Below are 24,357 nucleotides of genomic sequence, written 5' to 3' on the forward strand. Positions count from 1 at the left end.
TTTCTGGGGCAATAATCTTGATTTATAGTAATACTTGCTCCAAAAAAATATTAACTCTTTATTTTATACAATCGCTCGAGAATTTTGTATCCATTCGATAGCCATCTCCAACTTTCGAATAATGACGATGCAAATCCTTAGCATGCATTCCGTCGAAATGGAAGTCATTCTGAAGGAACCGGTGTTAGGTTTACGGTATGTAATGCAAACATGTTCCTGAATAAGAGAGTTCCTTATCACAATTTTCCAGACACTTTCCGCCTGTATCAAAATGAAACTCTATTAATCAACATCAACTTCCCTTATCCTGTCACTAGAAGTTGAAGATAAAGGGGTTTGCCTTACAAGTAGACTCACTCATAAGTGAAACTGGATACTGTCAGACTTATTCCCGGTTCTGGAACGTCAGTTATTTGTACATTGTATAATTATCTACAATTTAACGAGATGATATGTTTAAAATGAATTTCCAAAACAACAGTTGTCATATTTATATTTGCCTGAGCTTCAAATGGTAATTGTGCCCGGATCTGCAGACATCAGACTGTTATTACTGATTGGAAGAGATACCGCTATGCGGCACCACTGCATTACTGTTCACTATCTGTTGTCGTCCATAGATATTTCCACTAGTATTTTGTTAGATATTTTTTTTAGTTATTTTAGTTACTTCTGTTTACAGAAGTTTTCACTAGTAATATGGCTGATAGGCACATTGTGAGCTCTAGACTACTAGTAGGTGCAATATTTTTTAATTAAATAACCGTGTGTTAAATTTAATGATAGTGTAGGCCTATATTACACTTCCATCTCAATCGTAATAGGATTAAAAAAAGCAATAATTGTTGGTAATTGACGTAATCGAGGTAAATAATACTAGTGGAGAGAGGGCTAGATGTAGCTAACTTCTACTACAAAACTGCAACCTTAATCAGCTGTAGTGCATATGGCAGCCGTATTGATAAACATGTAAAATATTTTTCATTCGTCCATATGAATGCTTTTATGTATTCCAATGAACTTTTCGGAGCCCGAAATACTATTGGCATTCGTAGAACACCCAATAATAAAATATTCCTTGACTGACGATATATAATCTGAAACTGATAACGAAAATTAAGCTTGATATGTTCGAAATTGTTTTTAAAAACACTCATTATGTCATAGAAAGTAGAAAATTTGCCGTAAGGTACGTCAATAAAACGTCAATTTTTTTTAAATTATAGACCTACCGATAATATACTTGCTTACAAATGGCGTTTAAGGAACCCGCAGGTTCATTGCCGCCCTCACATAAGCCCCGCCATCGGTCCCTATCTTGTGCAAGATTAATCCAGTCTCTACCATCATATTCCACCTCCCTCAAATCCATTTTAATATTATCCTCTCATCTACGTCTCGGCCTCCCCAAAGGTCTTTTTCCCTCCGGCCTTCCAACTAACACTCTATATGCATTTCTGAATTCGCCCATACGTGCTACATTTCCTGCCCATCTCAAACCTCTGGATTTAATGTTCCTAATTATGTCAGGTGAAGAATACAATGCGTTCAGTTCTACGTTGTGTGACTTTCTCCATTCTCCTATAACTTCATCCTTTTAGCACCAAACATTTTTCTAAGAATCTTATTGTCAAACACCCTTAATCTCTGTTCCTCTCTCAAAGTGAGAGTCCAAGTTTCACAACCATACATAACAACCGGTAATGTAACTGTTTTGTGAATTCTAACTTTCAGATTTTTTGACAGCAGATTAGATGGACAAAAACCCGATAATATAGTAAATTAATTTATTACTTAATACCGGTTATTATTGTTCACCTAACAGTAATGAAGCAGCGCCACATGTCGGTATTTGCTCGAATCAGTACTAACAGCCAGATAACTACAGGCCGAAGTACAGTTACCAATTGAAGCACAGATAACTGTAAAGATGACTATAACTGTTGTTTCGGGAACTCATTTTAAACATATGATCACGTTATATTGTGATACCTATGTATGTACAGGTAACTGTCGTTCAGAAAACTGTCATTAGAGTAGTAGATCATGTTTCTTACCGTGACGACGGCCTGTTGAGAGATGGCCTCTCGGATCCTGCGCGTGTAATCCATCATATCCTTGACTTTGATGTGTTCCAAGTCATGGAATTCAAAGTTGTCGGGGCGTGCCGGGAACTCCCCACCCACACGGTATGTTGTCTGTGGGTAGAAGCCGTCTACGATCTTTTCGTCCCAGTAGAGTGGTTCCACGATGGGAAGGTCGTTGGACAGGCGCTCGGCGTCGAAGCGTGCGATCAGCTGGTGGTGCATGTAGTAGAAAAGCTCGCCTTTGCGGTCCTTGTGCACGCCGTACTCCTCCTGTTTCCACCAGAAGGGGAAGTCCATGTGCCAGTGGCTGTGATGAGAGTTCATTCCCACATCTTCGCCCAAATAAGCGACGCGCTGTTCAGGATTCCTTATTGTACCTGTACGACATTAAAATAACTCAATTACTCACATGTTAGGCCCTATTTTCTCTCTTTTTGAATGCAAAACTTATGAGTATCTTATATGCGCATATGTGAAAAGCAGTAAGGGAATAACGTTTTTAAAGTTAGATAACAGTAGGTTTAAATAGGATAGAAATTAGTTTAAAAATTCCAATACATTTTCTCCGCGAATTCAGTCACATTTAATAATTTAAATGACACAGAATAATTCCGTCACTTGTTGCTCGCTTTTACATTCACACTTGACACATTTCTTTCTCTGAATGACTGGCTTCGGAAGTACAGTATGCGGAAACTGATACCATCGGTAGAAGAAGAAAGGGAATTTGTCCCCCTGTTTTTGTTGTGTTAATGGAGGAACTAGCACAGTAGGTACTTTGAGGATAAACAGACAAAGAGAAATGTTGTTACGCTTTGTCAATGCGGAGACAATAATTGAAGAAGTAAATGCACAACGAGCGGGACAAAGGATAGTTTCAGAAGCGGGTTTTATCTTGCAATTTTTCCATAAGCAATTTTATTCTCATTGATAATGTACTGTACATTACTGTGCAAAAGCTTTAGGCAGAAATTTAATACTTAGATGGTCGGTTTTTCCAAGTATTGTTAGAAAATTTAACGACTGTTAATCTCTAAACAGTTTGTTAATTTTAAAATTGTATGTTTTCAACACCAGTTTGTTTTAACAGATTGTTAACATTTTGTTAATTTTAAATGTAGGATTTCCGCCAGTTAACTCGTTTAATAATTAGTTAAATAAGGCCGATGTCTTCACAGCTGTTCGAACAGAAGTTACGAAATTAATATTTTGTGTCTCTCTGTAAGGAATGTTTAGCATATGACTGGTAATATAAGGTTAAAAAAATATTTTGGAATGTTTAAATACATCAGTATTATTTTATTTATTTCGTATTTCATATCCATAAAAGCAATGAGGAAATATAACCTTACTTTGTAATTATTATTCAGCACGTCACCTACAACTTTCACTTGTCAACTGTTTGTTTATGGAGCGTGGCCTACTACAACAGGTTGCTATTTTATGCAAGTTTCATGACTCACTCTATAATATAGAATTTAAAGATTAATTTAGCCAATCAAAAATTGTCTTACATGTGTAGCATCATTACCAACTTTTGTTGAGTAGTTAAAATAGTGCTAACAGACGTTATAGTTAAGTGTTGGGTATCTTAAACAAAATTATGTTGAACAAATGGAAAATACATGAACAAAGCGTTAAAAATAAACAGACTGTTAATTTAACACTCGTTAAGCAAAATTAAACATTACTTGGACAAACTGGCCATCAGTATTAGATAACATACAGAGTGAAACGTGAATAATGTCATTAATTGCAGGGGGTTATACTTTTAGATATTTCAAACAAAAAATTTAACACAGTTTCGCTCGTTTTTGTTTTATTTTCAAGATAAAAATTGTTTTATATAAAATATTTCATAGCTTGTTTTTGGTAAGCCATTGGTTTAATTCCCAATATGCTCAGTCCATTTAAGAAAGCTGTGTGCATTGAATTGAATTTAACGGAGGGGCGCACTATGGCCAAGCACTGCGACCTTGTTCAGATCTATTGCGCTGTACACACCTGTGGAGTAACGGCTAGCGCGTCTGGCCGCGAAACCAGGTGGCCCGGGTTCGATTCCCGGTAGGGGCAAGTTATCTGGTTGAGGTTTTTTCCGGGGTTTTCCCTCAACCCAATACGAGAAAATGCTGGGTAACTTTCGGTGCTGGACCCCTGACTCATTTCACCGGCATTATCACCTCCATCTCATTCAGATGCTAAATAACCAGAGATGTTGATAAAGCGTCGCAAGATAACCTACTTGAAAAAATCTATTGCGCTAGCCCTCTGGTGACGCATTTCCAAACCCACATCGGCCGACCATACTAAGGTTCTCTGGTCCAGGTTTCGAGCAGGCAACCCCACTCGTCCCTAGGCTAATCCCCTCCATACGTCGCCGGCCGGCGTTTGGGGAATGCTACGGAATGATAATGAAATGGAGAAATGGTGACGGAATGATGTAAATGCCTAATTTGGGGAAAAACGGGAGAACCCCGGGAAAAACTCCAACAGCGACCTTGTCCGCCACAAGTGTCACTATGGATTTTTTGAATGAAAAAATCCCGGACCTGACCGGGAAAGTAATAGACAAAACTAAAATTCTTTCACTCATTTATTATCATAATGCACAACTCTCTTGAATTGACTGAGCATATTGGGTATTAAATCAATGGCTTTTACAAAACACACTATCGAATATTTCATATAAAACAATTTTTATCTGGAAAAGTAAGCAAAAACGAGCAAAATTGTATTTAACTTGTTTGTTTGAAATATCTCAAAGAATAACTCCCTGAAATTAAATGACATTACTGACGGTTCACCCTGTATATACATACATAACAATATTTTGCTATTGAAGTAGAAGGTGGTCTTATATGTGAGAGGTATAATAAGTGAGTAAATACGGTAGATTTATGATTTTTAGAGTTATACAAGAGAATATGTTCAGTTTTGTCAGCCAACACTATGCAAAATTACTCTGGCACATAGTAGGAACTTTGCATCTAACCTGATAATTAAACTAAACGCAATTCTAGGGAATGGATATAAGGGGAAGGAAATTCGATTTGCTGAAGCTACGAAGATTTAGAGTATGTGACGTGCGACGTAATTAGATGAATACAAGTAACTAGACTGAAGGTTAACCTGGAGAAATGAATTACACGTGCATCGAAGAAATGCAGTAAAATCTGTGTCTCTAAAACGGGTGGTACGTAATTTTATATATGTATACTGAGATAATGGTTTAGCCTATATATACATATTAGCAATAATTTGGCTTTTTACTTCCATAGGTAACAATGTTAACTCAGTTTTGCAAGTTTTGAATACCGTGCCATTTGTAGTCTCTTTTTAAAACTGTCAAATAATACTGTTTTTCAGCTCCGATAAAATTAATTTGCTTTAAAATTTAAAATATTTGTCTAAAATATTCGTTTTTAAGAATGTGCACATTGATAAAAAATTATAGTTAAATAAAGTGTGCTTTTACTTCAATAAAATTTTGTAAACCAACGTTTTCAAACATAAAGAAGCTGATAAAGCACTTCGTGCCAAGATTACTTTCAAAACAATATCAGAAATACAAATGAATATGAAATTACTAAACACAATTTTATCGACAGACATAATCGCATTTTAGTTACATGGAAATGTCAATATCCAGAACTGCAGATTTCGTTCCGTACGTAATCCTAATGCTGTAATTGAAGGACGAATGCATTGTTAGAAAGTTACTGTTTGATGTGTTTTAACATCATATTTCTTCATTGGACAGTATTTTTAGTATAAGCAAATAGTCTGATTGATGATCAGTGAACAGCGATATTTAAGAATGTTAGGAGACCATGTGAAATCACGGCTGAAAAATCATGAAATTGAAAACATATTCTTCATGCAAGCTGGTGTACCACTGCACGTTCATAATACAGTGAAAGGAATTACTCAGAACCACATTGAGAAATCTCATCGTAAGCAGGTATTACCGAACATCTGGCCTACATGACACCAGTCCATTATTCGCTATAGGTATAACTAAAAGAGAGAATTTTTATTCGTCGCTCTACTAGGTCTACTACTGCAGGAAATCCGGAATATCACACAGGATTTTTTCCTGGATGGTGTCCATTCCTTAGAAGAGAGGTTATTAATGATAGGGAGAAAAATGATGGTTGTATATGAATACCTTGAAATTGATATATATTTAAATAAATACCATTATTTTATAAACAAACTGTGTTATTTTTCTGCAAACTTACTTCTTAAAAAAGTTAGAGGATATTGAAATCTCTTTCGTGACTTTTGACCCTATTATATATATATATATATATATATATATATATATATATATACGTACATACATACGTACATACATACATACATACATAATAGTTATAGCTTTTAAGGAACCCGGAGGTTCATTGTCGCTCTCACATAAGCCCGCTGTCGGTTCCTATTCTGTGCAATATTAATCCACTGTCTGTCATCATATCCCACCTCCCTCAAATCCATTTTAACATTATCCTCCCATCAACGTCTTATTCCCTCCGGCATCCCAACTAACACTCTATATGCATTTCTTGATTCGCCCATACGCGCTACATACCTTGCCCATCTCAAACGTCTGAATTTAATGTTCCTATTTGTGTCAAGTGAAGAATAAAAGACATGCAGTTCTGCGCTATGTAACTTCATCCCTCTTAGCCCCAGATATTGTCCTAAGAACCTTATTCTCAAACACACTTAACCTCTGTTCCTCTCTCAAAGTGAGAGACCAAGTTTCACAATCATACAGAAAAACCGGTAAAAACTTATAATTATTTTATAAATTCTAACTTCCAGCTTTTTTGAGAGCAAACTGGATGGTAAACGTTTCTCAACCGAATAATGACACATATATCCCATATTTGTTCTGCGTTTAATTTTCTCCAGAGTATCATTTATATTTGTTACTGTTGCTCCAAGATATTTGAATTTTTCCACCTCTTCAAAGGATAAATTTCCAATTTTCATATTTCCATTTCGTACATTATTCTGGTCACGAAACATAATCATATACTTTGTCTTTTCGAGACTTACTTCCAAACCTATTTCTTTACTTGCTTGAAGTGAAATTCCGGTACATATAAATGCAGGATGGACCAAAATAAGTGAACGCTTTTGTTTTATTTATTACTAAATAACCTTAAGAGGTAAAACAAAAATAGAGATGTGCATTGAAAGCCAATAGATTGTAGATTATTTACGAAAAACAATATTGGGAATATGATCACCATTCATGTCCTGATATTGACGAATTCTAGTCACCACGCCGCGTACAATACTAATGGTTTAGTTATGCGGAACGTACAGATAATAAAATTTGAGCATTAATGTGTGAATAAATGGTTCACTTTGCGACATTCATAGTAAACCTTAAAATTTTAAAGAGAGATGAAAACATCGGCAACGGAACTTTCCACACAATTTACTTTTTATTGGTTGTAGCAAATATTTCATTAGAAGTATTGGTTCTATTTCATACAAAGAACCTCCTGTTAAAATTTTGCACTCAAACCCCTAACACCCTGTATGTGTATGTATGTATGTATGTATGTATGTATGTATGTATGTATGTATGTATGTATGTATGTATGTATGTATGTATGTATGTATGTATGTATGTATGTATGTATGTATGTATGTATGTATGTATGTATGTATGTATGTATGTATGTATGTATGTATGCATGTATGTATGTATGTATGTATGTCGAATCAAAGAAAGAAATTCAGTAGTATGAACTTTTCTTGTAATTTATTTTAGATTCGCATGTCAAATGAAATATTATTTTGCAACATATTTAATAATAGATACCATTAATTTACCACAAGCGTTGTTGTATGAAATGTTTTCCTTTCTCTTTTTGTGTTCCTCCTCTACTCCGTATTTCCTGCAGTTAGTTGACTAATCCATTTTGTTAGCTAACATTATAGACTGATTCACTTTTTGTCCTTCTCTGTTATTGACTTATTTCCGGGCGGAATTGTATTCCATTGTGAAGCAAATCTCAGTACATTCCACTACCCTGTTTTGCTGAATGTGGGCTTATTGAGTAAAATCCCATTGCATTGAATTCCACCAACCGATTCAAAATGTGTGCTGGTTTCATGCAATTTAAGTACGACGTAATTACATTATATGTGTTGAGTATATTCGATATGGACGAATCTTATAAATGAAAATGTTTGCGTAATCAACTGAAATAAAATGAATCGCTTTAGAAATATTTGAATAGTCTGTTCGAAATTGCTTTTACAATTAACTCTTAGACTTACATACACTAATTTACTATACGAAAAGACTAAAAGCTTTTTGTTATTCAAATGTTTTCGCTTACCTAATAATTGACCTCAGGATAATATTTCTTTAAAGGGATGAGATATTATGGACATTCTAATTTCGAAGCTGGAATATTCTATATTAGCAAGCCTAAGTATCCCAAACGTTTATGCATTGTATCAAATTACACAAACCGAAATAAGAATTTCAAAAGATATATATTTTGTGTTTCTTTTATTGAATTCTAGGCACTCGCTTTTATTCACCCAAAACAGAGATAGGCTTCCACGTGCATTCGCACCGCTAGGCTTCAATGCTTTCCCGCATGAACTGTTCTGAGGATTGTCTAAACTCTAGGCGTTCTTGACTTATTTGTCTCGCTAAGGGTAAGTACAAGACTAACCCTGGCTGATACCTGGTAGCATGACTGATTACCTAGCTGGAAGGAATGCCTAAATGTTACGCAATGGAGGTGTGCAAGATGAAGACTGTTTGGTCGATTGCTACCTAGCCTGTTAGCCCGTTGGTAGCTGGTAGACTGGATCCCCTAATTATTTTTCAAGCTACCAGCGACCTGAATGTCTTCACTGCACATGCGTTCTTGGCAATTAATACATATTTTATATATGTTCTATTTGCATTAGAACGACATTTATGGGATTTCATAATGGAAGTTCTTAGTTTGCTGCATTAGGACCGGAGTATTGCTAGTTGTGTTCCGATGGCAATGATGAAGAAAAGGGATATGTTTTGTCAATTTAACAATTTAAACGGATATTATGAATATCTATTGTTTACAGAATTTTCCAATTTTATAACATTGATATTATTGAAATATAAAAACATATTATTGTATAACCGATTTAGAATTTCAGTGGGAGAAAAAGTACCAGTATTAATTTATTTTTGTTCAGCTGATCTATGACTACGTGTTGGCAAACCTCTTATGTTTGAATATTAAAGACATAGGTCGCTGATGTGGACAGATCAAGTAGCAGGGGGGAGTGTGTTATGAATTGTTTTCACTTTAATATTCAGTTATTGTTTTCATATCCAAAACTATGTGGTATGCAGATTGTGCTTAAACATTTGATTGAAACTGACTATTACACTTTTACTACGTCATACTACTTTTGATCAATAAAACGATACAGAACGTTGTCTTTCAAACAATCATGGCTGCTTATCCTACAATTTTTATACCTTCCTAGAATTTGTTTTTATCACGTCCCTAGCATTTGTTTCTTTGTTCGCCAGCATTGTATACTTTCAATAATAGTACCTTTTAAAATGATTCATGTATATTTCATCATCCTAATTAAAACTTTTCTATCATTTATCTTATTTAGGTTATGTTATAGTTTCTACTGTATGAGATTATGGATAGCTACGTATCAGAGATTGTTTTATAAGTAGGCTAAATATATACATATCAATAATTGAAGTGGAATGCAACTGTTTTGTCTTAATAAAAATGAAACTAAATTAACAAAGCCTTCTTGACTAGTAATCGTGCATAGAGTTCAATGAAGATTGCATAGTTGGCACAACTGGTAACAAGAGAACATCTCATCATAAAACACTACTGCCATTTAGCGGAATATTTGTAATGATGAGATGGTACAACAATACATTTTGAAGACAGTTTAGCATTTCAGTAAGTCAATTAATATTTTATTGTATTAGAGTATTTATTTCTTCTAATCTGTATACACTTTCTTCTAATCGTGTAATATTCAATTTTCTCTAGATAAATCAAAACCTCTAGTGAGATTACTATAGATAAATCATAGCGTGCTTTATCTTTTAGGAGTAATATGGCAATATTAATATTATATTTGATATAATGGGTAACTGTAATACCAATAAGGTTGTGTAACATGATATGTAATTCCGATTTTTGCCACCACTGGAAATAGCATTCACCTACGATTTTAATAGTCTCTCGATCATAGGCATTCAGTTGGAGCTCTTCTAATGTATTTGTCTGTAGGAGTGGTCGTCAGCACTCGCTGAAATGGGTAACGGGTAAGCATCGTAATATACCCCGTCGTGCAGTAGGACGAGGGAGAGAGCATACCCTCCAGTAGCCACGGATACACCATAGTGCAGTCTCTTATCCGCGGGTAAGCGACGTTAGCTCGAGGGTACACTGTGGTGATGACAGTTTATACGATTATATCTTGCTTTCCAGTCTTTAATTACCATCCACAAGAATAGCAAACGGTGGTTCCCTAGCCTCAGTGTGCTGTATGACAGTGAAAGCACAATATTGCATATAGCCTAGACTATCATTGCTGGGTCTAATTGAAAAGTTCAGAACCATAGTGGGCCAAGCGCCATTTACTAAAACCGTAGAAAACAAGAGTTAAAATGAAGTTATTACCATAATTCAATGGAAACATATAGCAAGTAGTCCACATCTGTGGAGTAACGGTCAGCGCGTCTGGCTGCGAAACCAGGTGGCCCGGGTTCGAATCCCGCCTCGGGGCAAGTTACCTGGTTGATGTTTTTTTCCGGAGATTTTCCCTCAACCCAATACGAGCAAATGCTGGGTAACTTTCGGTGCTGGACCCCGGACTCATTTCACCGGCATTATCACCTTCATATCATTCAGACGCTAAATAACAGCGTCGTAAAATAACCCAATAAAATAAATATAGCAAGTAAAATAAGGTATACACATTAAACTATGGTATTCACTTAACTTTGACCCTTGCTTTCTCCGCTTTTTATAAATGGCGCTTGGCCCACTATGGCTCTGAACATATACCTGTAAAATTCATGCGGACTACGGCAGGCTCCTGCCTCATCTTGGCCTTGTAAGCAGCGTGGATGACCTCGGAGTTGACGAAGAGATGCGGGTAGATCTCGTAGGCAGGTGGCAGCACGATGCCGCGCGTGTCCTCCCTGTGGAGCACAGCGACGCTCAGAGCGTAGATGAATTGCCCCTCATTGACGCGATCGCGGGCCCAGCAAGCCGTGCGGTAGAAGGTGTCCCAGTCCTCCGCGAAGAAGAAGGACTCGAACACCGTTATCATCTCCTCGCGGTGCTTATTGTTGAAGAGGGTGAAGATGGCGCCACGAGGCAGCATATGACCTGCCATATACTCTTTCACCATCCTCTTCACAGGAACCGCGTTCTGTAACAATGGTGCGTGATTAATAATGCTAGGACAAAATATACCGATGCTTGCAATGTGTGCGCGTTACGAGTATAGCTTGTCTGCTTAGAATGGTAGAAGACGCAATCCAGGTAACCTGGAACTGTAAACAATAGAGACAGGGATGTGTAAGGAGCTAACTACAGTACAAGCCTAGATCATATATACCCAGATAGCTCGGCCTTATAGGATTTGACGGTAACAACTTTTGTCAGGTTTACTAAATGTTATGTTTTATTTAACGACTGCAGAGGTTATATCAGCGTCGCCGGATGTGCCGGAATTTTGTCCCGCAGGAGTTCTTTTACATGCCAGTAAATCTACTAACATGAGCCTGTCGCATTTAAGCACACTTAAATGACATCGACCTGCATAGAAGGCCAGCGCTATACCAACTCGCCAACTAGGTTGACCAGGTTTACTATGTTGCTATCTAGTTGTTACATAAGGAGTCACGTCACAATTCCCATTTGAATTCCATTAGCGACTGTGCTGCTATCTCGTGTACGTTTACGGCGGACGGGCGGCGATCCTGGCGGTTGTTCTGTTCAAAGTGCTGCCGATTTTAACATAGGGATGAGCTATCTGTTACATATATGATCGAGTATTAACCAGTGATGTGAAACAAATGCATAATGTACAGTAAATAAATTTAGTTTACATTATAATAATTATTAGTTCTGCACAACTGAAAACAGACGGCCGGGTAGGTCAGTTGGTAGAGCAGCTGATTACGGATTGGAAGATCTGGGTTTCGATTCCGGATGGTGAGGGGAATTTCTCGTTGCCAAACTTCCAGATCGGCCCCAAGGTGCTCTCAGTCTCCTATCAAATTGAGTACCGGGTTTTCCAGGGGATAAAAGATGGTCGAAGCGTGGTGCCGACCACACCACCTCATTCTAGTGGCGAGATCACGGAAAGCATGGGACTCTACGTGAAAAACTAAGGTACACGGGTTCTATTCCTATCGAAGGCGATGGAATTATTAAGGAGAAGAAGTTTTTAAGTGCGTCCTGCAATGGATTAACCGCTGGCTTTATGTAGTAGATTTACTACATATAAAATTCTGTGCAGGTTTATACTGTTATTTCACTCTTAACTTTTAGTAACAAAAACGACTGGATATATATTTTGTGGAAATCACGAAACTTTTTTTGTCTCCTATTTTATATTAATTTGGTTATCCCTATCTGAATCTAAATTTTTGTGTTTTCATTAATGAGGAAATATATTTACTTGGATAATTTATTCATAACAATTGTACTATCTGATGAGACTTTTCCATATTTAAGGAAGAGTTTTTAATATAAGTTAAATTTCCTGAAATTTGCTCGTATTATTTTTAATTATTATTTTATAAAACAATGGGAAAATGAGCAATATCAATCTTAAATAGCATTCTCCGGGACAGAAGTATTACCAAAGAAAATAAATCACAAACTTTTAGAGCAATAGTAAGAAGCATAGCAACATACGGAACAGAAATTTGACAGATGAAGCATCAAACAATTTCTAAATTATTAACTATGGAAGTGGACTTGTGGAGAAGATCGGCTTCAATATCAAAAAGAGACAAAATTAGAAACAACAATAAAATCTAAAATAGGAGTAAAAAATTAAATACTGGATTATGTACAACATAAGCAATTGCAATGGTACGGTCATATAAAAAGGATGAGTGTAGAACGATTACCAAAAAAAAGTGTTGGAATAGTTGTCGCCCGAGAGGCTGAAGAGAGAGAGACCTAATACTACATGGATTCATGGAATTAAAACAACAATGAGGGAAAGAAGATTGGAGGAAGGGCAGTGTGTTAACAGAGAAGATTGGTGAGAATGTTTAAAATTAATTTGCAGAAACTAGATTGAAGATGGAGGATGTGTACACGTTGTTGAATCAGTTTTAGATAAAGTTACCTGCAAATTCATTTCATGAGATTTTTATACGTTATGATATTCACTGAAAATAAAAATGTATTAGCTATAAGTGCCCAAACTCAGTTACGAAAGGATAAGGGGAAAGGGCCTACTTCGTAACAAATCTTAAATGGTAGCATCCAGAAAAATAATACTTTACAGTGATACAGATGAAGATAATCAAAACGTTTAGAGCGAAAATAAGTGTCTATTCGTTAGAATGGCGAAAGAGTTGTCTAAGAAATTCTGTCAATTCGTATATCATGTGAGAAGCAAAAAAAATGTTCTACGTCAAGAACGGTCCCAAATCAAATTGTAATCAGTGCTGCAAAGTAGCCAGGATCAATATTTATTTATTTATTTATTTACTTATTTATTTATTTATTTACTTATTTATTTATTTATTTATTTGTTTATTTACAGAAAAAAATTTAGCTCGCCCCTGAAAGAGTAGAACTCGTGCTCAGAGGCGGATTCCTGAATTGAAATTAATAATTATACAATACAATTTGTCTTATGTCTACTGTGCAATTATAGTATATAAATTTAAATTTACAATTTTTCAATTTTTATAAAATCCATACATAACTTTTTAAATTTAATACTAGAACTATTAGAATTGACAAGATTAGGATATTTAAATATAAATTTGTTATATATTCTTGGGCCTAAATTACTACTATGATTAAATACTGTAACAGTGTTACATTTTGGTTCAAACAATCTTAAAGAATTCATACCTTTTGTTTCATAACTATGAGAATACAATTCAAAATTATTTCGATTTTAATGTATGAATTTTATTAATACAATATAATAAATTTGTCTTACGTTAAGTACATTAAAGTCTAAAAACAAATTTTGAGATGGAAAATCAATAGGTTTATGAAGACATATTTTCATTATTTTCTTCTGTAATAAATAAAGTGGATTAAAATTGGATTTAAATGAGCTACCCCATCCTATAATTCCATAAATAATTACCGACTGAAATAAAGTTAAATATATTGTACGTAATAAACTTATTGACAAGTAATTCCTCAATAAAACAAAATAATATACTATTTTACGTAATTTATTACAAAGATAATTAATATGTTGGTTCCATTTTAAATGATTATCGAAAATTATGCCTAAATACTTAACTTCATATGATTAATTATATTTGAATAAAACTCATCATGAGGAAACATAATGATAACACACCATAAGGATTCATATATGTAAGTAGAATTTTTTATTAAGCTATTATCCGTCCTTCTCGGTTATTTTCAAGTTCATAATTAAGAAATTTCTGACTATCTATCTTGTTTCAGCCTTTCTGCTGTACAAATTTATATGATGAATAAAATTAATATCATGACGTTATTATTAACAAATTTGCAAGTACACAGATTAAAAAAAGTTAGAAATATAATATTAATCTTAAAAATAGACATATTATGAAATTACGACAGCTGACATTATAATTAGTATTAAAATTTTCATATAAATTTACAGCGAGTTATTGTTGAAAATTGTCCATAACATATTGCAGGGATCTTTCGTGCGCATTATATAAATGCGGAGGGAAAGGATGCTATAGATACGATTTCAGGAAAATAAAATGTGTATCATATAACAATGTCAATTAACTTAACGATAATCCATCAGTAGACTTTGATGACCTATGTTTCGTGTCGTAATATTGTGACCTTAACTTAGTTCATAGTTCAGTTAGTTGACATCGTAAAAGTGACTATAAAAAATAAATAGCTATTTAAAGGAGAGAATTCTAGTGATATGAAGTCACCACCCTGGGTCTTCACCTAAGACAACACAGGACGCCACATTGCCAATGGAACGACATTATGCTCTAGACGGCATTGAAGCCCGTGGATACATTTTACCGATTGCTTAACCATTCTATATCAACAGCCCGGTTATTTAGCGTCAGTGGAATCGTTAATAACGAGGTAGATTCTGACGAGGCGAGTCCGAGGTTTTTCCATGGAATTACCTGATATTTTTCTCATAGGAAAAATATTGGGAGAATCCAACAGGATATTCACCCCAGGCAGGATTCGAACCCACGCCAAACGGAACATCTGAGTATGAGTCCCGTTCGCTAATCCCTATACCACGTCTGTGTCAGTCCTACAAACACTGCTTTACGCAATTTCAAAACAGCGCATACAGGGTGTTTCAAAAGTAAAGCATACATGAATAAATATATAGGCCTACATATTTTCTTTTACAGTGGCGGGTATATGACTTTTCCGTCATTCACCCAGTGTCGCACTCTAGGTGGAACACATGGCATTTGTAGACTCTTTGCACAATGAAAGATGATCTGTAGCGCATCCCAATGTGTTTATTATGATGATTAATGAAGCAATAGTGAAGTATCTCTTACATCTGTATCTTGGGGTTGCTGTCGAATCAATTTAGTAGTAACTATTAAAGCCGTGAAAAAAGGTGTACTCAGTCAAAATTCGCTTATCTTTGGAAAGGCCCAAAGTCTCTAACCTGTTCCTCGGTTTAACCTAGCATGCAGCGTGTACAGGTTTGTCCTACTCAAACAGCATATGTGATGACTAGGGCCGTGACATCGCTATATTTGTATTAGTTTGAGGTCGATTGAAGCTCAACACACGATGCCGGACGTGTTTAAAGTACAGGCAGCGGAAGCGAATTTGACACACGCCTAAGCAAGCACTTTCCGTGTTTTGTATACGATTATTGCGTATTATAAAATCAAGACAATGCAATCATTATATGTTAGAATAGATAATATAATAATAATATGTTTTTTATTTAACGACGCTCGCAACTGCAGAGGTTATATCAGCGTCGCCGGATGTGCCGGAATTTTGTCCCGCAGGAGTTCTTTTACATGCCAATAAATCTACTGACATGAGCCTGTCGCACACTTAAATGCCATCGACCTGGCCCGGGACCGAACCCGCAACCTTGGGCATAGAAGGCCAGCGCTATACCAACTCGCCAACCAGGTCGACTGTTAGAATAGAAGCAGTCATACAGAAACGATGCAGCTTCCATAAGAAATGCACGAACTCTTCTTGGTGACTCAAATATTAAAAAAGAGTGTGAATATAGTTCATATAATTTTGGATTTATCCTCTCTACAATCGATTGTCTCGAAAAGACTGGTGTTAAATTGGTGGAACAAATTTCGAAAGTAAATATCATCTCAAAAGTGAATTATTTGCAAGATGATATAAGCAAAAAGATATGTGAGAAAATGAACCAGTTCATTATGCAAAATTGCATGAGTTTTGTCAGATGACAAGTGCGATTGTTATAAACTTGATGTAGAAATGGATGATGTGAAATATTTTACATATGCGCTCTTGGTTTCAGCCGATATTGAGCGCAGTTTTTCTGCATACAAGGTTATACTATCCGACACTCGGCCGTCATTTTCATTTGAAACTTTGAAACTGGATGTTGTTGTTTATTTCAGCAGGAACCGAAACCAGGGAAACAACATGCAAGAAAAGTAAGACACGGGATGGATGTGATAAATAAATTAATGTAACAGTTAAATATAGGAAAAGCAAAATTGTACGTCGTATACGTTTTTGGCATTCTAAAATGTAGCAAAACTCTAAATAATAAAAAAAACATATTTTCAGACTTATGTCTTATCACATTTGTGACAATTTAAAATATGATTTCCAACAATTATTCTCGACCTCATCAGAATTTTAGACCTTTCCAATATTAATCTTTATATATAATGATTGTATTGTCTTGATTTTATAATACGCAATAATCGTATACAAAACACGGAACGTGCTTAGGCGTGTGTCAAATTCGCTTCTGCTGCTTGTACTTGAAACACGTCCGGCATCGTGTGTTGAGCTTCAATCGACCTCAAACTAACACAAATATAACGATGTCACGGCCCTAGTGATGACTTCATTTCTCCTATCCAAAATCAAAACAAGACCTTCGTCAACGAATTAACTAAATCGAAAGAATTGTAATTTAGAAATAATAATAATTTCTTTATTCCGCTACTTGAATGTTCATCAATATTTTAGGCATCTGTAATCTTTATTTTTATAAGAATTAAATATATTTATTTTACTCTAATTTTTTTCTTTAGTTAGAAACATGAGTACCACGCGAAAATCTACCATTTAATGCCGTCATTGTACACCACAAATTCCTCGTAGACGCACCGGGATTCGAACTCATGTCACTAACTTGCAAAGCCGACGCTCTAAACGCTCTAACCGTTCTGCCAACAGTGCTTCTAGAATAAGTAAGTAAATGTATAATAAAGAATTTAATATGAAATTAAAGTAATTGTATTTTAGCAAGCTTTTAAAAAGTATTTAAAATAATAATATTAAATATTAATAATAATGGAAGAAGAGGAACAAAGTAGAAATATATAGGGTGTAAGGGGTATAAGTGCCGTCCTTTTCACAGTTGTCGGGGAGGGTCTACAGGATCAAAGAATATCCATACAACATAGGGTCAAAACTTGATAGTTTTCCCAGAAAAAATATTTCTTTCCTTATTTTTTTCCGTTATTCTGTTTAGGCCTATATCGTTAGTAAAATTACGAAAACAATTACATCAGTAGATATATCTAACAAAGAGTTAATATTAGTTCAAATAAATGTTTGTGTGTTCTATTACGTTTTCATGAAATTAAATAATAATGCATGCTTAAATTTGTTAATATTCTGGCGTGAGAGACATGGCAACGTTCTGAAGGATTTACTCTCTACAGACGTACAGCTCAGCTGAGTTCAAGCTCGCTGTCAACAGGTCTACTGCCGAGCGGATGGCAGTTTAGTAGGCTACAGGTTTTCGATAAACAACTTACAATGTCATTCACAGTTTAGAAATATATCATATGTAATTAATTTATGGAGAAAGTCATTGTAATTCAAGTGAGGCAAGAAGATGTACCGTCAACATTTTCCGCAAAGAAGTAACCTAATCGTCGAACTTTTGTAGCAGTTTCTCAACGATTATTATTAGAAACTAGGAGTCTCTTACCCCGTTTCGAAAATTACACAACCAGAAATTTCTTTAAAAATAATACTGCTTTAAGGAAACGGGAGAGATTAAAATGTTGCATTAGAAAAAATAAGTTCGTGTGATTTTGTGCAGTAAACTATTATTGCTTATTTTTAAAGGTAGCCTACAATAAAAAAAAATGAACCAATATTGTTAAATAAAACGGAAATTTACTATAAAAGTTCTATTAATGAGACTGAAAGCTTGTATTTGCTGTTCGTTTTATGTAAACAACAGTTGTTCTGGTCCGCCCATGCATTAGAACTAAGCATCTGTTTTGTTCCGATATGTCTACTGGGTGTTCAGTTCAAAATGTGTCATGGCTCGCTGTATACCGTCATGTGGCTAGCCGATGAGCCTAGAGAATTCAATATTCCTACACTTCCGCAGAGGTGTATACCCTATGAGGCAGAGAAGTTGCCTAGCAAGTACGGCGTTCATTCTGAAGAGTACGTACCGATACGTACGGTAACGCCGGTAGTGGCAGGAATGTGAACTGTTTCGAAATACGTACTGCCGGGATATGGGGAAAAGGTTAAGACGATTAGTTACGTATTTGTTGACATTAACTTCGACGGTCAACATGGACACGGAGCATTTGATTTGTGTTGCGGAATGTTACCGTACGCAACCGACGATAACAAATACCCTGCGTACGGCTTGCCGGCGCAAAACACAGTTCGAAAGAGGTTATGGTAGCACACAGACCGTACAGACCGCCATCTGTTGCTACGATGTTCAAGTTATACCGTACACGTTCTCAAGTTCAGATTGAAGAACGCCTTAAATAATAGGCAACTTCTCTGACATATAAGCTTAAACTCGCTTCAAATCGGTGACCCAACAACAATGACGTCATGACACACTTTGAAATGAACACCCAGTATATCGCTTGAGCTGTGCTATGTACTTGTAAACCCCCTCCTCCATATCCAGCAACGTTGCCAAACGCGTAATATTGTAAACTTTAATAAATTAGTTAAATATTGCAATTAGAAAAAATTGTGAGGACATTTTTTTCTTCCTTATGACATGAACAATCATCAGTTAAACTAATGGCACTTATACCCCTTACACTCTGTATAATTCAAGTTGATCTTAAATTTTACGGTGTTTTAACTTTAATGTAGAATAATGTCTATACTATTTTTCTTCCCACACAAAATAAGATAAAATAGGCCCAACTGCGTCTTTTGTATGAACTACACGGAATAAGAGGCGATATCTCTCGTCGTAATTAGCGAATATAAATTTCATTGCTGCACTCTGACATCTATTAAGCAGGCTATTTCTAACATTCTGAACACCCACTCACTAGCTTTCAGAATGGTGTGAGCTTTCACTGACCTTATACTTGCTGAAGTGTGCTGTAGGATCATAGCTGCGTCCCAGCTCAGCTTGCTCTTTGAATCTGTTGGGTTCATGAACCTTGTTGAGCAGTCTCAGCACCTCCCTCTGCCTCACCAAGAACTCTTTGTCGGCTGCAAAAGGAAGTTTTAATTAATAACTACCTTAAGCATAAAATTGTCTGAAAACAACATTCAAAACTTTTGATATAGTGTCTTATAAAAATTACAGATCCTATTGATAAGCATGAAATGTAAGGCCACGAAAAATAGTTGGAGTTAAGAAGTTTCAATAAAATGAGTAGGCCTATATACTTCAAGGAAATATTGGAGGAGCATCTGATGACAGATATGACCTTTCGAAGAATTGTAAAATATTACTTGTAAAATGGTTTGGTGGATAACTAACTTTACCTTAGTGTGAAACCATCAAGAATATTTCGATAATGCATCATGTTTAATTTATTTTCAAATTTAACAGAAAATCATAATTTTTTCAGAATTTAAAAACTCATTGTGTTCAAGATACAGTATCTCGTTAATCCGAACAAAATTATTTTAAGAAAAAAAAAAACAAATTTATTGTAATAGTAGGAATGTAACGAAAAGAAAAAATGTATAAATTCACTCAATTTCTTTTATTTTAAAAAATTATGAAAGTAGCACATCCAAGGATACTTATAACTATTAGTGTTTTCTGTACATCATTTACATAATTTTAATTTAATTTTAATTTACGTAATTTACACATGCTCATAAAATCAGTAATTTTCTGTTGTCGTAATGAAGTGAACCTGTTAGTTGTGGTTCTAAAAATAGCAACAGGGTACTACCACCACCGTCTCTCAGCGCTCGTGAATAGCGTGCATTGTATTACTGGAAATATTTCGGTTAATCCGAAAATCTTGTAATCCGAATAGGTCTTGGTCCCAATTAGTTCGGATTAACGAGACTCTAGTGTATATTACGTAGTATGGGCCCCTATACATTGTCTATCGCTCTTAATGTTAGTATTTCAGTAGGCTTATACATTGACGCAATATAGTGAAGGTCTATGTAAATATTTACTTTTTATTAATTACCCTTATTTAACTATTTATTAAGACATTTAAAAATTTGGTATAAGAATAACCAAGCCCCGGGCTCCAAGCTCCAACGTAAGCTATATGTGAAATGATGGAGTATGTCTGTGAGTGAGAAAGAAGATATTGGAGAGTTCTATGAAATTTAGTATTCCTCTGTTAAAACTAATACAGAATGAAACAGAACATGAGAATTTACCCAAAAAGAAGGGAAATTTATTAATGACGAACATAATTTAATACATTTACAATCTTTTAATTTGTTACTCGCATAAAGTTTGATTACTTCGGAAAACGTATTATTCGTCTTTCTTGTCTTAAATTTACATTACCATGTTACAATGTTTCAGTCTGTTATCAGCCTGTTGTGTAATCAAGTTGTATAAAGTTTTATTAGTTATTTAACAACGGCGCTGTTATCTAGCTCATAACGAGGTAGCATTCTATTGAGATAGATCAAAGAATACATTATATATATTTTTTTTATTTTACTTGGTATTTAACGACGCTGTATCAACTACGAGGTTATTTAGCGTCGATGGAATTGATGATAGCGAGATGATATTTGGCGAGATGAGACCGAGAATTCGCGGTAGATTACCTAACATTTGCCTTATAGTTTGGGAAAACCTCGGAAAAAACCCAACCAGGTAATCAGCCCATGCGGGAATCGAACCCGCACCCGAGCGAAACTCCGGATCGGCAGACAAGCGCCTTAGCCGCCTAAGCTACGCCGGTTGCTTCCATTATATATTACATAACATTCGTCTTACAGTTCTAGAAAACCTTGCAAATAAACCCAAACAGTTAATCAACTAACGCAATATTCGAACCCATGCTGGAATCACGAGTGCTTCTCGTTAACCTGTATACCACACCGATGGCTTTTAACATAAAATTGTACGAGTATGCGAAAGACTGAAATTAAACAATTTAAATCAAATTGACTCAAACTCTTCAAGCAATATTAAAATGTATCTCTCGTAGTGTTTTTAAGGTGTATAAAGCTAGTGCACATACAGATTCAATGTTGTCCGACATTTGTACAGGGACATCATTTTATTTTTACTAACATTTTTAATGTTAACCTGGCTATACCTTTCTATTAACGATTGAAACAGGAAACACCGTTTGCTCCCCCTTCCACGACTGGAGTTCAATGATACTGGCGTAAAATACAAATCACTTTACTAGGTATAGGAGGGAAGAAAAGTAGTTCATCCATTTATGTAAACTAGGAAATATCGCAATTTTGAGTTTATAATTTTCATTAGGTTTTTGTTTAATCAAAATACAGTAATGTATTAACACTTAGTGTTTTTACTCACGAATTGAGCTATCCATTCGGACGTATTAATTATGCAATGTATATTGTACTGTTACAGCACATTAGCGTACAATATAGAGAATGAAGTTAAATTGAAAAATAATCATAATATGGATATTTAAACACATTTTTGAAAATGGTGGCCATTCATTTCGATACAGGCTTCAGTTCTTTTGTGCATATTATCACACTACAGACTATTGTACCTATTCCAATTACCAGTTTCCTCCTTCGTTCTAGTAACTTATGTTGAAATAATTCAGTACCTACTCTATAAAAGAGTACCTTATGTACTGTAAATTCATTCTTCACTTCTGCCCGACCCGAAAGATAAAATTACTCAGAAATGCTATCTACTGTCCGTTCAAGTGGTTTTGTTGCAGGGTCGTAGAAAGGGGGGGGTCACGTGACAATTAATTACTTAACGAGGCCCTTTTATTTAAGTTATTTTAAACAGTTGTATAATATTACGTAGACGTCCAATTCCTAACAGAAATTTTTCAGAAAAGAGCTAAGACAGCCCAGCACTAGACTTTACAGAGGGGCGAACAGAAGCAGGTGGGGGAAACCGGGATACGACATAGGCAAACGGACGACAGTACCTGTGCAAAAATGTCATTCAATATTGAAAGCTCTTTCGTCACTGGAAAACGCGAACATATTTCTGGAACGTACTGTACTCACTAACTCAGTACTGCCTATGCGCCCTCGGCTCTGTGTCGTGAACGGTTGGAAGTTTACTAGTGGAAGGGGTGGGAGTGAAGTACATTCAAAAACTCAGGTACAATAAAAATTGAAGTAAATATAAAATGATGTCCCTGTATAATATGTAAGCAGAAAAACCCCGGGTTCGATTCCCAGGTCTGGGATTTTTTCATTTAAAAAATCCATAGTGACACTTGTGGCGGACAAGGTCGCAGTTTGGGTTTTCCCCGGGGTTCTCCCGTTTTTCCCCAAATTAGGCATTTACATCATTCCGTCACCATTTTTCCATTTCATTATCATTCCGTAGCGTTGCCCGAACGCCGACCGGCGACGCATGGAGGGGGTTGGCCTAGGGACGGGTGGGGTTGCCTGCTCGATACCTGGACCAGAGAACCTTAGTATGGTCGGCACGTGTGCATTTGGGAATGCGTCACCAGAGGGCTAGCGCAATAGATCTGAACAAGGTGGCAGTGCTGGGCTATAGTGCACCCCTCCGTTAAATTCAATTCTATTTAAAAAAACCAGAAAGCCACAAAGCAGCTACCCATAATTATGAGGCATTCCAAATATTGTCTAAGTATCTTTATAAAGGATGAGATTAAAATATCATGTTTAATATCTACATAAACTGCATAAGATTTCGTGTAATTATGGAACAATTCAAATAAAATTTTAAAGAGAAAAAATTAAATGCTACCTGCTTTTAATATGCCTGTGAAAGTTTCATCCGTATGGTCAAGCATAGGCTTACAGTGCATATGTGATTTTTTCGTCATTAGTAAGATTTCTACTGTTGAAAGACATTTTGAATAATTAAACCCATACATCCATCAATGTTTCATTTCACTATCATACATAGATAGATACATGAATTTATTTAGCAATATTATACACTACACCAAAGATGTTCAATTGTAACTCGGACGAGGTAATCCCTGGAGTAAGCAACCCGCAGCGAAAATTCTTTAAGGTCGTTTTTCCTGTTTTATATGGAAAGTTATTAACCTTAGCAGAGCATGCTTTATGTGCAGTATCTCCTGGTTCTATAAGCGTTTGGACACCCATGCACTACACTATCAGAATTTACCCTTAAATCCAATGCATGAGTTTTTTTTTTACCTATGTGCTTTAAAAAACAAGTTCTATTTTGCAGGTTTCGCTCCCCTCACCTATGATTAAATCCAACCACTCTCCATAAAACATACACATTAATATGAAAGTGGTACAAACAAAACACATTATATCATATATCCTAACCTAATATACAAACAGAGATAAAAGTGTCAGCATTCTCCCTTCGTCGGTTGAAGAGAAACAATCCAGTATTTTGTTCGTATTCTCTATTCCCCATTAGGTCAAAACAATCAAGCGAACTCCTATTT

The 24,357-nt window shown here is 35.6% G+C and overlaps 2 protein-coding genes across 2 annotated transcripts in view; one reads left to right on the forward strand and one right to left on the reverse strand.

The window, feature by feature from the left end:
• Nucleotides 1–24,357, forward strand: part of LOC138716507 (hemocyanin-like) — a 168,594-nt gene that overhangs the window by 37,861 nt on the left and 106,376 nt on the right. The gene's annotated exons all lie outside the window — the stretch shown is intronic.
• LOC138716511 (hemocyanin A chain-like) overlaps nt 1–24,357 on the reverse strand; it is a 53,548-nt gene that overhangs the window by 14,549 nt on the left and 14,642 nt on the right. The window contains exons 2-4 of the mRNA XM_069849656.1: nt 19,863–19,996; nt 11,165–11,534; nt 2,058–2,464 (exon numbers count right to left, since the gene is read on the reverse strand). Of these exons, the coding sequence (XP_069705757.1) occupies nt 2,058–2,464; nt 11,165–11,534; nt 19,863–19,996 (911 nt within the window). The remainder of the gene's footprint in view (nt 1–2,057; nt 2,465–11,164; nt 11,535–19,862; nt 19,997–24,357) is intronic.

Source organism: Periplaneta americana, chromosome 16 (assembly GCF_040183065.1).
Source record: "Periplaneta americana isolate PAMFEO1 chromosome 16, P.americana_PAMFEO1_priV1, whole genome shotgun sequence".
Classification (NCBI taxonomy): Eukaryota; Metazoa; Arthropoda; class Insecta; order Blattodea; family Blattidae; genus Periplaneta; species Periplaneta americana.